General features: G+C 40.3%; 2 protein-coding genes across 2 annotated transcripts; both read right to left on the reverse strand.

The window, feature by feature from the left end:
- Positions 1-6,474: 6,474 nt before the first annotated feature.
- LOC145688979 (uncharacterized) lies at positions 6,475-7,029 on the reverse strand. The gene has a single exon (XM_081763152.1). The coding sequence runs from the start codon at positions 7,027-7,029 to the stop codon at positions 6,475-6,477; it is 555 nt and encodes a 184-aa protein (XP_081619278.1).
- A 461-nt stretch (positions 7,030-7,490) lies between these two features.
- Positions 7,491-11,964, reverse strand: LOC145689081 (uncharacterized). The gene is made up of 2 exons (XM_081763235.1): positions 11,638-11,964; positions 7,491-9,512 (listed from the first exon to the last, which is right to left on the reverse strand). Exons 1-2 carry the CDS (start codon positions 11,962-11,964, stop codon positions 7,491-7,493), a joined length of 2,349 nt encoding a protein of 782 aa, XP_081619361.1.
- Positions 11,965-13,531: the final 1,567 nt, after the last annotated feature.

A 13,531-nucleotide genomic window follows, 5' to 3' on the forward strand; every position in this document is an offset into this window, starting at 1 on the left:
CGCTGAGATGATTTAAAACGATTTCCAATGTCGTTTAAATTTAAATTCACCCCTCTATGTCTAAAATGAAACGTATTCTCCTCGTTCGAATAATAGGCATTCTGCTAGTTTCTTATATTGTTTGAACTTTTTCGTAAGAGTGTTTATATTTGTTGTTTAAGCCAAATAATGTTAAATATGTAATGCATAAGGAAGTTCCTTTAAACACAGTAACCTTTAGTTATAATTTAAAAAAAAAAGACTAAGACAAATTATATGGAAAAAGGTAGGGTTATAGAGGATGTGAATAAGGATTTGTTATATAGGGGTAAAACATTTAATACATAGGAAACGAGGACCATAAATAAAATCTTAGAATACACAATGTTATCAAAGTATGATATCACTCACATTGATGGATATTATAGATATACCACATTGACTTGACACCTAGCTTTTTATTCCAAGCGCTGCTAATCGGCTGAAGGAATTCCACTCCCTTTGGCGTAGACGGCTGCAAGGCTCTCTCGCTTAGAAGCAGCTGAAACCTTATTGGCTCAACGCGTGGGTGTAAGCTTTAGTTTGCAATTTTGCCACGACTCAAGACATTTTGGCAGCACTATAGTGTTGCCCACGAGACGAGACGAGACGACAAATAATGTTTTCTCGAGTGGTTTCGATTCTTTAAACCATTTCACGTCTCCTTTCGTTTTATGATTTTGTATACAAACTTTGTGCTCTGTTTCTTTCCTTAATTCCATCTAGACATTATCAGAACCCTTCCATTTCAAGAGAAGTCCACGAAGGGTGTGGTATAATAACATATTTATTATTGAAGCATATCGCTTATTGAATTCCGCACCTTTTAATTGTTGATAAATGCTCTTCATTTGTGTTCGTACCATCATTTTATCAATGTGTAGTTTCTATACTAGAGTTACGTAGCATTACAACAGTATTTGAGTTCTAAGACGGGTGAACTAATGTTGCCCACAAACCTCGAGAAATTTCTCATCTTGTCTCGACTCTTGTCTCAGAAACGAGATGAAAAAGTGCCATACTTTTCATCCCGTCTCGAAATTTGAAAGTAAACTTCTCGTCTCGAAAACGAGACGAGACATTTTCATCTTGAAGGCGACATTTAGTGAACACACATAACAGTGACATTGTCAAGATAATTCAGATAGCTTTCAATGTGGTCTGTTCTATATCCGAGATGTGCAAACTTCCGAGCCTGACATGATGTGTGTGTGTGTGGGGGGGGGGGGTACGGTGGCTCAGATTCGATCTCCAGCAAAGCAATCTTGTGGTGGACAACATATTGCCTGTGGCTTTTCTGAGGTACTCCGCTTCCTCCCAGTTTCTCATTCCACCAATATTTCCATTATCATTCACTTGCTTTAATCATCGTCCCCATTAGCCTAAAGAACATAAACGTGGGACGTTAAACTGAAAGATTTCGTTTTCGAGCCTTGCTCTTGAGTTCAATCAGAGTTAAACTCACTAATTAACCAAACCTAAGCCCGAGTGCGAGTTTCAATGAATTTATGTACTGTGAGCACGAGCGACTAAAATTCCATTGATGACACTGCGGTCAACGATTTTTGTGAGCAACTTGACTACCGAGCTTCATTGCAGCTTTTATTTCGATGTTGTAAAAGACAACATATTTTGTCGTGCTCTTTCACACACACACAACTTTTCTGACCTACAAAAGTAACTTCTTTCTCTCTTCCTTTTAATACGAATCCCATCAAAAGCAATTTTTGTCGTTTTGTGTGACAGGCTCCTTTGGATGTGGCGGACAGCTAACTGACAGCAGCTGTTATTATTCCTTAATTTAAAAGTAAGAATTCTTCCACTAGGTCAAGGTCTTTTTTCCCAGATCAAAGAAAGTTTTTCCTCCTGCTTTATTAAAGGAATCTTAACATCCATTTTCTTCTTACGTCTACACATAAAGGAAGGGAACAATCCTCGTTTCCTAAACGAGTGTTCTTTTACAAAATAATGATAGCAACAAGTAAGTTTCATTCCACAATACGAAACTGTAGTAGACTTCCAAACTCTGGGAGTGCAATACTCAAAATTGAAGTAGTACATTTATAACCACTGGTTGCTATAGATTAATAAAAATAAAGAAAAATAAAGATATGAGCTGTTCTTCGGATGCTGAATCCATATCAGAAAGCCACTACTCGCTGTAGAGGCCTGCACGGGCTCGGGCCGAGCCCGCGGACCTAAGCCCAACTCTGCCCGCGGGCTGGGCTCGGGCCGTGAATTTTTAATTATCCAACCATATTTCTCAGGCCTTTTCGGGCCTAACTTTGTAAATATACTGTACAACGATATATATTACACCGTTCTTTCTGGAGAACTTTTAAAGCACAACTGCAAAATTAAACCTCTAATTGCTTTAAATAAAAATACAATTTTGCGTTAGTTATAAAGTTTCTGTAATTCTGGCTTATTTCGCACTCATTTGGTTATCACATGAGCTCGGGCCGGGCTCGTGCCTAAATGCTAAAACAAATTTCGGATTCGGGTCGGGCCTTTCAAGGGCCGGGCCGGATCCGGGCTAAAAATTCTGGCCCGTGCAGACCTCTAACTTGCTGTGCCACTACTCCTGTTCTTGTTCTATGGTAATAAAGGTTGAAACATGAAATCGTTAATTTCAACCATTTCCGGTTTGAATAAAGGGTTAATGGAGATTGCGCAAACTATACTTGCAAACTGAATAAATTGCAAGAAACTACATTTCGATATCTGTTACCATTTGTGTTTTATGGAAATCAAAGTTGAGTTGATTTTGCGTTTAACGTCCGTTTTCAGCAGCTAGGCTATATGAGACGGGACCTACTGATTAATGGGGAATTCGAACCACATGAGCTCCCTCCGGGAATCGAACCCGGGTCTCCCACGCCAAAGGCGCATACGCTAACCGCTTAGCCACGGATGAGCTTGGAAATCAGTACTGAATTTGGAAGCAGTAACTTTCGGTTTGGTAGTGTTGCGATTTGTGATGGTAATTTTTCTTGACACCATGAATTGTTTGAAAAGAAAAAAACGTTTGTCGCTATCTAATACTATTTTTTTCTATGACGATAAATCAATTTGAACCACTTTCCGTTTGAATAGAGGGTGAACGGGGCACATGAAACCTATTGCTGTGACACTAAATCAATTGCAAACAACCGCATCTTGATATCTCGATTAGTAGTGAAACCCAAAAGTAAATTTCAACCACTTCTGGTTTTGGTAGAGTGTTCTGGATTGTCATGGTACGTTGTCTTGGGACGCTATATTGTCTACAAAAATAAATAAATAAATAAATAAATAAATAAATAAACGTGCTTCTCGCTATATGCCACAATTTTCATTCTATGGTGATAAACGTTACAACCGGAAATGGATAATTTGAATCATTCCCGGTTTGAACGGAAAGTTACTAGAAAAGATGGAACCGATTCTTGGAACTGATTTAATGGGTCGATTGACCTGAAAACCGCATCTCGATATTTCTTATCGTTTTCGGTCTGTGGAAATCAGCGTTGAAATCGGAATTAGTATTAAATTTGAACCATTTCCGGATTTGGTATATTATTCAAAATAGTCATGGTATGTTGTCTTGAGATGCTGAATCGTTTATAAAAAACGGACAACTTCTCGCTATCTGCTACCGTTCTCGTTTTATGGTGATACGTAAACGTTGAAATCGGATGCGATGCTGAATCTTTTGCACGAAACCTCATCTCGATATCAACTACCGTTTTTATTGCGATACCTGTCGACAGACGGACGGACAAAGCAGTTCTCTAAGATACTTTTAACAGTGGCATGCATAGATACTTCTAACAGTGAAAAGAGATACTGCTAACAGTGGTACAGATACTTCTAACAGTGAAGAAAGATACTGCTAACAGTAACACAGATACTCCTAACAGTGACGTGCGTACTAGTTGTAACTGAGTTTCTAATTTTAAAAGTGACCGCTCGTAGCGTAGTTTTAATACGAGTGGTCCAAGACTCGAATCTTGATAGGGTCACAAGGTCGAAAAAGTGTAACAATTTTTCAGGTCAGCTGTCCTTAGTGATGTGTTCCTTATTCGTATCAGGCAAATGCTGAATAATAGCTAACATAATTGTCTCAGATCGCTTTTCCACTTCTTGCTTCTTCTCCAATTCCGCAGTTAGTGCGATCGCCTACGGACGTCATAACCTGATGGGCTAACATTGTCAAAGATGCTGAAAACCCAGAAATCTAATTACTTATTCTAATCTAATTTTTTATTCAGAAATACTAGAAAGACATTTGCTAAAGTACAATAGAATCTCATGGGACATGTAACTGAACACCATAGCTGACCTATGCACAGTGGTCCAGACACCTTCCAAATCTGGCCAAAATCTCAAAATTTGAAATTATCAGAAATATGAAAGACCTTACAGATTTAATAAGGAAAGACGTAAGGTGTGCATAGGTAACTAGGTTTTCGTGCAGCTTGTAAGGGTTGGGCCAACAGTTAGTACCTATGTGAAAGATTAAAGTCGTGGAAGAAAGCCATGTATCATATGCACCGCGGTAGCGGACACAAAGTTCATGATCTGAAAACAAAATAATGCTTCCTTGTTAGGCATCAATAATGACATTCGTCATAACATTGTTATACATTCGCCGTTCGTGACACATACGTAAAACTCTAATACACTTTCATGTACCAGCCAATAGCTGGATAAATAAAATTAGATCGTAAACCAAAATTGGTATACTTGATATTGAATTTCATGTAGAGTTTTATTTTGAGTCCAGCTGAGTCCAGTTCTATTGTGTGCTGGATGTGATAGTAGGGGATGTTATCTGTTAAAGAAAAAGACTGAGTGTTGTCAGTTTTTGCCGATCTAGTTTGAAAGGCATATTTGTTAGTGAGTAGGGTAATATTGTTGCGAGTAGTATTTAGGCTAATGACTGTTTCTCCTTGTCATTCCGGAAATGTCGTACGAAAAAACACAAAGAGCCTTCTACAAGCCCTGCTGAATGTAGAAACAAACAAAGAGACCAAAAGGCAACACCTGATTGGTTTATTGAGAATTAGTAAATTTGGTGGACGTTTCTTTCGGGCAAAACTTGGCAACACCCGGTCTTTTTCTCTAACAGATATCATCCGCTACTATCACATCCAGCACACAATAGAACTGGACTCGGCTGGACTCAAAATAAACATCTACATGAAATTCAATATCAAGTATTCTAATTTTGGTTTTCGAACTAATTTTATTTATCCACATATTGATTCGTACATGAAAATACATTAGAATATTACGTATGTGTCACGAACGACGAATGTAAACGAAACATTATTTTGTTTTCACATCATGAACTTTACGTCCGCTACCGGGGTGGATACATCACCTTCTTCCACGACTTTAATCTTTCACATTGTTACTAACTATAGGCCCAATCCTTACGAGCTGCACGAAAACCTACCTAGGCCTATTTATGCACACCTTACGTCTTTCCTTATTAAATCTGTAAAGTCTTTCATATTTCTAAAAATTTCGAATTTTGAGGTTTTGCCCAGGTTTGAAGGTGTCTAGACCACTGTGCTATGGTAAGGTTCAACAATATTTTAAGTTCCTGAGCCTTGTAGGTCAACTAAGGAAAGTGTCATTAATACAATGTACTGTATAGTATTGTTACAGTACTTGTAGCAAGTGAGCTGACATATTTTGTTTCTTCATAAAATAGTAAATGGCAAACTAGATTCTACTCCCAGGAACCCATTCGAATTACATGCAAAACCAGTCTTCTATGTTCCAAGCCCTAGACCTGCAATAATCAGAAGGTTGCTTGTATGCAAGCTTCCTACTGAATTCAACAGATTTCCTTACAAATCTGTACTCTAATAATAATAATAATAATAATTGTTCGGGATGCATGCACGAAAGCATTTCCCATTTTTTACTAAACCTTCCCTGCGCCTCGCTACTTGTTGTTTGTTTAGAGGAATGAATCGTAACCTGGTTAAAATATAGCTAATTTAATTAACAAAGTATTTAATATACATTAGTGGACACAGGTATGTACTGTATGTGAAGTTCTCAATGAATGTTTTTATTGCAACACAATAGTTCGACACAAGACACATCCACCACACACGTTTCGACTGTCTAAAAACACACACACACACACTGCCCTTCGTGGCGGCTTATGTTCACTTTCAACAAAAAAGGGGGAGAAAAAGGCCACCCTCCGAGAGCGAAGGGAGCCAAGGACACTGACCATAGCCTGGCATCTATTCTCTTACGTTATAGCTGTTCAGACTAAATATTTTATAAAAGAAAAAAATACACTCAACATACGCCGCCCACCTTGAAATATCCATATTTCAACACAAATCCCAGTATCGAAGATCTTAATATTGACAATAGATGAAATAAAAATACTAAAGTTACAATACTACGCAAATAAATGTTAGAATAAACATACTAAATGATCAATTACTTGTCTTCAGATTGAACTGTTGATGTCTCCCTTTCGTCGAAAGGCAATAGGTACAACTTCACTATCGGCCTCTTGTAGAGTCCGTCAGATGTTTTTACTGTCACCATAAGCACGAGACCATCTTTTCCTGGGTGAATCTCAACGATCCTGCCAAGTTTCCACAATTGCGGGAGTTGGTTGCTCTCGCGAGGGATCACCATGTCATTTGGTTTGAAGTTGACAGTTTCTTTGCACCATTTTGGTCTTCGTTGAAGTTGCGACAAATACTCGGAAGACCACCGTCTCCAAAAGTGCTGCGTTAGTTGTTGAGTCAGTTGCCATCTTGTGAGACGATTCACCTTTGTACCTATGAAATCCGCTTGTGGTGGAGCTAACAATGCGTCGCCAGTTAAAAAATGACCGGGTGTGAGGGCCCTAAGATCACTAGGATCAGCTGACATGGGAGTTAGTGGTCGCGAATTAAGACATCCTTCCACCTGAACTAGCACAGTTATCATCTCTTCGTATGTCAGCACTGCATTCTTCAAAACGCGTTTCAAATGATACTTCATCGACTTGATGTTGGATTCCCACAATCCCCCAAAATGGGGTGAGGCTGGAGGGTTGAAATGCCACTGGATTCCAAGTGAGCTCAAATAATCACCTGTTGAATTTGAAACTCCTGTCGGCGTCACTATTGTCAAAAGATCCTTCAACTCACGGTTTGCACCAACAAAGTTTGTTCCGCAGTCACTGTATATGTCACTTGGCTTCCCTCTAACTCACTCGCCGTCAAGGGTCCATGTAGCCTTGCATCAGGTTTACTCCTTGAATTTTTTATAAATCGTTTGCACCAAGCTGTTACACGGTTTAATCTTACTACCGAAGAGTAATTTGAAAGAAGGCTAATATCTGCCTTGGCGTGCATTGTAGCAACCGACGTCTTTTGTTCAACAATCACTGCATCTGAGGTTTCATCGTTAACCTCTACAGCTGGCACTGTTTCTGCTGCTAACCACTCTGGGCCTGTCCACTACAATGGATGAGTGATCAGCTCGGACGGTCTAACACCACGACTAGCACAGTCTGCAGGATTGGTCTCACTGTTCACGTGATACCACTTGATGTTACTTCGTTGTTGCACTTCACTTACTCTATTTGCCACGAATGTCTTCCATCTACTTGGGCATGACGCAATCCAAGCAAGGGCTACCGTCGAATCAGAATAGGCACTCGTGCTGACTATTTCGAATTTAAGGGATTGAGACACAAAGTCTATTACTTTCACTAGGAGCACTGCGGCACATAGTTCAAGACGTGGTAGTGTTTGTCTTTTGATAGAGGCCACCTTTGTTTTTGCACTTAGCATGTTCACTGCAATGCTTCCGTCATTACGCACACATCTCACATACACTACAGCAGCATACGCAGCCTTTGACGCGTCACAGAATCCAACGAGATGGACTTCCCTTGTATCGTGTGGAATGGCACATCTTTGGATTCTCACTTCCTGCAGCAGTGGAAGTTCATCGCAATAGTCATGCCATTGTTTGATGATGTTGCTTGGAAGAGGGTCATCCCAGCCAATTCCTAGCTTCCAGATCTCCTGCATGAGGAGTTTGGCCTTTATGGTAGTAGGAGCTAGCCACCCCAATGGATCAAATAGTTTGGCCAAGTCAGACAATAACTGTCTCTTCGTAACACTATGACGAGTCTTAGGTACGGTGATTTTGAAGCAGAATGTATCTTGAGACGGACACCACTGCACTCCTAATGCCTTGATAGCATCATTATCGTCCCAAGGATCTATCGCGTTTGTTTCTCTTAAATGACTTGGAATGGACTCTAAAACACTTGGTTCATTACTCGCCCACTTGCGCAATTCAAACCCTCCCTTTTCTAACAGTTGTACTAGTTGTGAATGCAGATGAATTGCTTCTGTCACCGAGTTACTCTCAGTCAGACAATCATCCATGAAGAAATCGTTAAGCACAACTGGTGATGCTAACGCGAAGTTGTGTCCTTTGTCGACGGCCAGCTGCTGGAGACATTTTGTTGCTAAGAATGGTGCACATGCGGTTCCATATGTGACTGTGAGCAGCCTGTAGTCTTGAATAGGCTGTTTTGGATCTGATCTCCACACAATGCGTTGAAAGTTTGCGTCTTCTTGCTTCACGCGAATTTTCCTGAACATCATTTTTGCGTCTGCACATAGGGCCACCGGGTGAGTTCGGAAACGCAGCACAATAGACGTGAGATCCTCTTGCAATCTTGGACCGATCATGAGAGTTTCATTCAGTGACACACCTGTCGTGGTTTTTGCACTAGCATCGAACACTACACGCAGTTTAGTAGTTGTGCTACTCTCCTTTAAAACGGCATGATGAGGAAGGTAGCAACTTGTTGTTGGGGACACACTGTCTTCACTTGGTGAAATAGGTTCCATGTGACCGAGTTCTAAATACTCTGCCATAAACCTGCAATATTGTTCCTGATAGCCAGGCCACCGTACAAACTTTCTCTCTTGTTGATGGAGTCGTTTTACTGCTATATCACGAGAATAGCCAAGGTCAGAGTGATTGGTCTTAAACGGTAGGCTAACTTCATATCGACCATTAACTCTTCGATGCGTCACTGCAAAATGTTCTTCACATTCCTTTTCTTCTACTGTTAAGGGGCGCACAAACGGTACTTCTTCGATCTCCCACAATCGCCTCAATGAGACATCTAGATCACAGCACACATGAAATGCGGACACTGCTGATGAACCACTGCAATTCACTTTCCCCGATAACACCCAAACCAGTGCAGTTTCCAATGCGATGGGTGCACCTTGAGGGCCCATGCGTTTGCCTCCTTGGACGAGTAATGGAAACACGTCCGCACCGAGTAGTATGTCCACACCACTTGTTTTGTGGAACTCCGGATCAGCCAGCTCTAAATCCTTGATATGGACCCACTCATTAACCCTAGTGAGAGCCTGTCTAGGAATATCTCCGGTCACTTTTCTCACTACCACTGCTGTTGTTGAATATTCATCGTTATTGTATCTTGACTTAAAAGCAAGATCTACAACTGCACGTGAATTGCATGCACTAATGGAAGCTATTTCAGAAATAGTTATATTTGCAGCCAGCGGCGTAGCGTAAGGGAACGCCGGTATGCCCGGCATCCCCTGTTAATTAGAAAAAGTACGTATTTCATTATATATAAATTGTTTGCTTGTAATTATCACAATTATTTCCACTGCAATCTTCTGGCGCTCTCTCTCGACTTACTTTGACAAGAGGAACCTACGCATGCGCGTCGCTCAGATACACATTTTCTGTCTTTCCTCCTGTCGTATGCTATTTTCCTCGGGCTTCCAGGCCTACTGAAAGCATCGGGGTTTTCGTCTGCTTTCTGTTGAATGCGCATGCGCAATACTTCCCTTCTCACTCTTCCTCATCCCTTGCAACCCTACATTTGCTTTAGATATACGCTGGCATATTCAAGTATTTCCAACTGTATATATTTTGAACTAAGCTATAGTTTCTGAACAGAAAGTACGAGCCCTAATATAAAGGATATAGAACAAAACGGAAATGGTTAGTTCAACGCATTTTTGAAGCATACCGGTTATGTAAATAATAGTATTAAAATAGTTATGCCTTAATCGTAACTAAATGCATCGTAATTGTAATCTTCATCGTAAAGGAGCTCACAGACACAGGCATAAATTTAAAGCATTCTGTAGAATTACGGTCACCGATCTGGTAGGACAAGAGAGCCACCACTCCCCGTCACTCGCAAAGATTGTGCCAGGGCCCTTCAGTCACTGGCACAAATCTCGGGGACATAAGGAGAACATGTTCCCTACAATCTTGTCCCCCCCCCAATAATCCGATTTGAGATTGTGTTTATGATGATTTCTATCCGACTGCCACAAAGGAAACTGATGTCCTTTGACTTGTTTCATTTTTAAAAAAGAATCGTATTCTTTAATATTTCATTGTCATTAATTATTAGTAGCCTATTTGCAACTATTTGTTTAATTCCTGTAACAATTCCTATAATGCTAATTATGGTAATCATAATTTTGCTCAGATAAGAGTATTGTTGCGCCAAATATAGGCCTGATTGATTTTCTTTCATAGTTTTGGGGAAGTCATTATTTGTATTGTTATAAAACAAATGTCCTAAAATTTTAATGTGGATCATTGTGGATGCGTAAGTAGAAACACGACAATTATTATTATGCATATATTCAAATTTCAGAATGTGCTCACGGCACTGAGTTGTAATAATGATATGTACCACTATTTCATCTACATCATTTGGTATATAATATACGAGTACAACAGGTTTACCTCAGAAATCTGATTCATCTACTGTAATATGAGTCTCTTCTCCCCTCCCCCCACAATAAGCCTTAAAATGTGCCCTCCTGCCGATGTTATAAACAACTCTGCTCCCCTAATCCTCCACAGCATTTTTTTCAACTTCATAAATATTTTGAACATCGTTAAAAAAGGAAAGGTTTATGGGAACAGTCTTACCCATCCCACGAACGTTGAAGACAGATTTGCGCCCTTGACTTCAGTATCTGGATACAGAAACAGGCCCCCAGAGTTGGTTTAAGTACTTTGTATTTACATTTTCAAATGATATATACACTCAGACCCATATTCACGAACGGGCGTCTGAGTTCCGGACCCAAGATGACAAATTTCTAGGGGCGATATATATTATTATTATTATTATTATTATTATTTTTTTTTTTTTTTTTTTGGAAAGAACGAGATTGACGTGTGGTATGTGGAGAAAAAAGCCGCCCACGAGAAAGAAATGAAGGGAACAATACTGGAAACAATGTTCATACAAAAGTGGAGCCTAGTTTTCTCGTCACAACGGTAGTGGCAAGAAGGAGCTGAGACAATTGGTTATTAAATTCTAACGTAATCCACGCATTCGCTTCTCTATGCCCCACTAGACCTCCAATTAGGGGGGCTTCCTCCTAAATTTTGTATAACCCTATATTTCTATTCGGAATAGCTATGTATTGCTGCTTGCAGTAGTACTATATCGCACAAATGACTAACTTTGGCATCCCCCTTTCGGAATATCACTCTACGCTACTGATTTGCACTACGTCTTGGGAGTCCCAGCGCTTGAGCACACCGTTCGGATACAAAACTTACCTCTGATGCACAGTCAAGTAACGCTCGAATAGATTGAAATTGCCTTCTGTTGTTTCTAACCTTTACCACTGCTGTGGACAGCAACACTTGAGGAAGAACAGTTGTCATTGTTCCCCCATCAGCTGCTACGTGGGAAGACACATCTTGAGCGCACTGAGAGGAAGAATCACCTTCGGGCTTCCTGTCAAAATGTAGTAACGTATGATGCAGCTTTCTACAGCGATGACACCCACCTGATTTACACTGAGCAAGTTTATGTGTTCCTTTTAGGCAATTGAAGCACAAAAGCTTACCCTTTACAAAGGAATGTCTGTCGTCTACTGACATTTGAATGAAATCCTTGCATTTATGCAGTGAGTGCTGCAGTCCACACTTCACACATGTCACATCTGCCGAAGCATGATACGCCACTGTCCTGCTCTTTCCGGACGAACTTGCCGATTTATGGGTCTGAGGTTTATTTGATTTGCTTGTCGCGGAAGCCGCGAGTGCGCGCGATCTCTGGTTGAGAAACTGCGATAAGTCTGCGAAAGTTGGAAGTTCGTTCGATTTAATTGATAACTCCCATTGCTCTCGTGAATCACTATCCAGTTTTCAGTTATGTGGTACACTAGTATAGCATCCCAATACTCCACAGGAATGTCGAACACTTTCAGAACTCGCACACATTCATTTGTTGTATCCACAAGCCGTCTTAGAGAAGCTGGTGAATCGGCTACTGCACACGGTTGACGAATCAGTCTTTTTATTGTATCATTTACGAGTTCGCGTTTATTTTGGTACCGGGCATTGCCACGCCTCTGTGTAATTCTGATCGGTCACCGACAATGATTGTACAAGTATTGCCGCTTCGCCACGCAAAGATGCCTTCAAATATTGAAGCTTTTGCGCTCCACTCAATAATGCATTACTGTCCACGGATGCCACGAAAAGATCCCGAAACGACAGCCAATCTTTTAAGGAACCATCAAATGTTGGTAATTCCAACTTCGGTAATCGCACTTCACTCACTTTTGAAGAGGTTACATTTTCATTCGAGTTTGATGAAACACTTTCTGATTGTTTTATTACCACCAATTTATCAATTAATTCGTCCACTCTGTCTTGCATTGTTTCTATTTCTTTGTCATACGTATCAAATGTCTGCTGATCACAAGTTCTTGTAAGACCTAACACAAGTGTTTTACAGTCATCTGCTAGTTGATTCGCCTTCTCTATGTAAGTATTCATTAAAGCTTTATTGAACGACTCACTGTTTATTTTATTCTCCAAACGCGTTATTTCGCGTTTGGTGACAGTTTTGGAAGCAAGTAATTGTTCCATCGTTGGTCACTTTTCACTGCACGGCTAAACAAACAACGGAGGGGGGGGGGGGGTGAACGAGAGACAGGCAGTTCAGCGGTTGCACAAATTACGCTGGTGTTTCTTTACAATTTCACTTTTCTTTCTTCTTTGAACATTACTAAAAAGACAGTACACATATATACACACAGTTCAAAATATTGCTCTGTTTTTAGTCTTTACGATTTTTTGCAACAGCAAAATCCGGCTTCACTAGGAGGACCAAATGTTCGGGATGCATGCACGAAAGCATTTCCCATTTTTTTACTAAACCTTCCCTGCGCCTCGCTACTTGTTGTTTGTTTAGAGGAATGAATCGTAACCTGGTTAAAATATAGCTAATTTAATTAACAAAGTATTTAATATACATTAGTGGACACAGGTATGTACTGTATGTGAAGTTCTCAATGAATGTTTTTATTGCAACACAATAGTTCGACACAAGACACATCCACCACACACGTTTCGACTGTCTAAAAACACACACACACACTGCCCTTCGTGGCGGCTTATGTTCACTTTCAACAAAAAAAGGGGGAGAAAAAGGCCACCC

This window comes from Thermobia domestica, chromosome 1 (assembly GCF_964235325.1).
Source record: "Thermobia domestica chromosome 1, izTheDome1.hap1.1, whole genome shotgun sequence".
Classification (NCBI taxonomy): Eukaryota; Metazoa; Arthropoda; class Insecta; order Zygentoma; family Lepismatidae; genus Thermobia; species Thermobia domestica.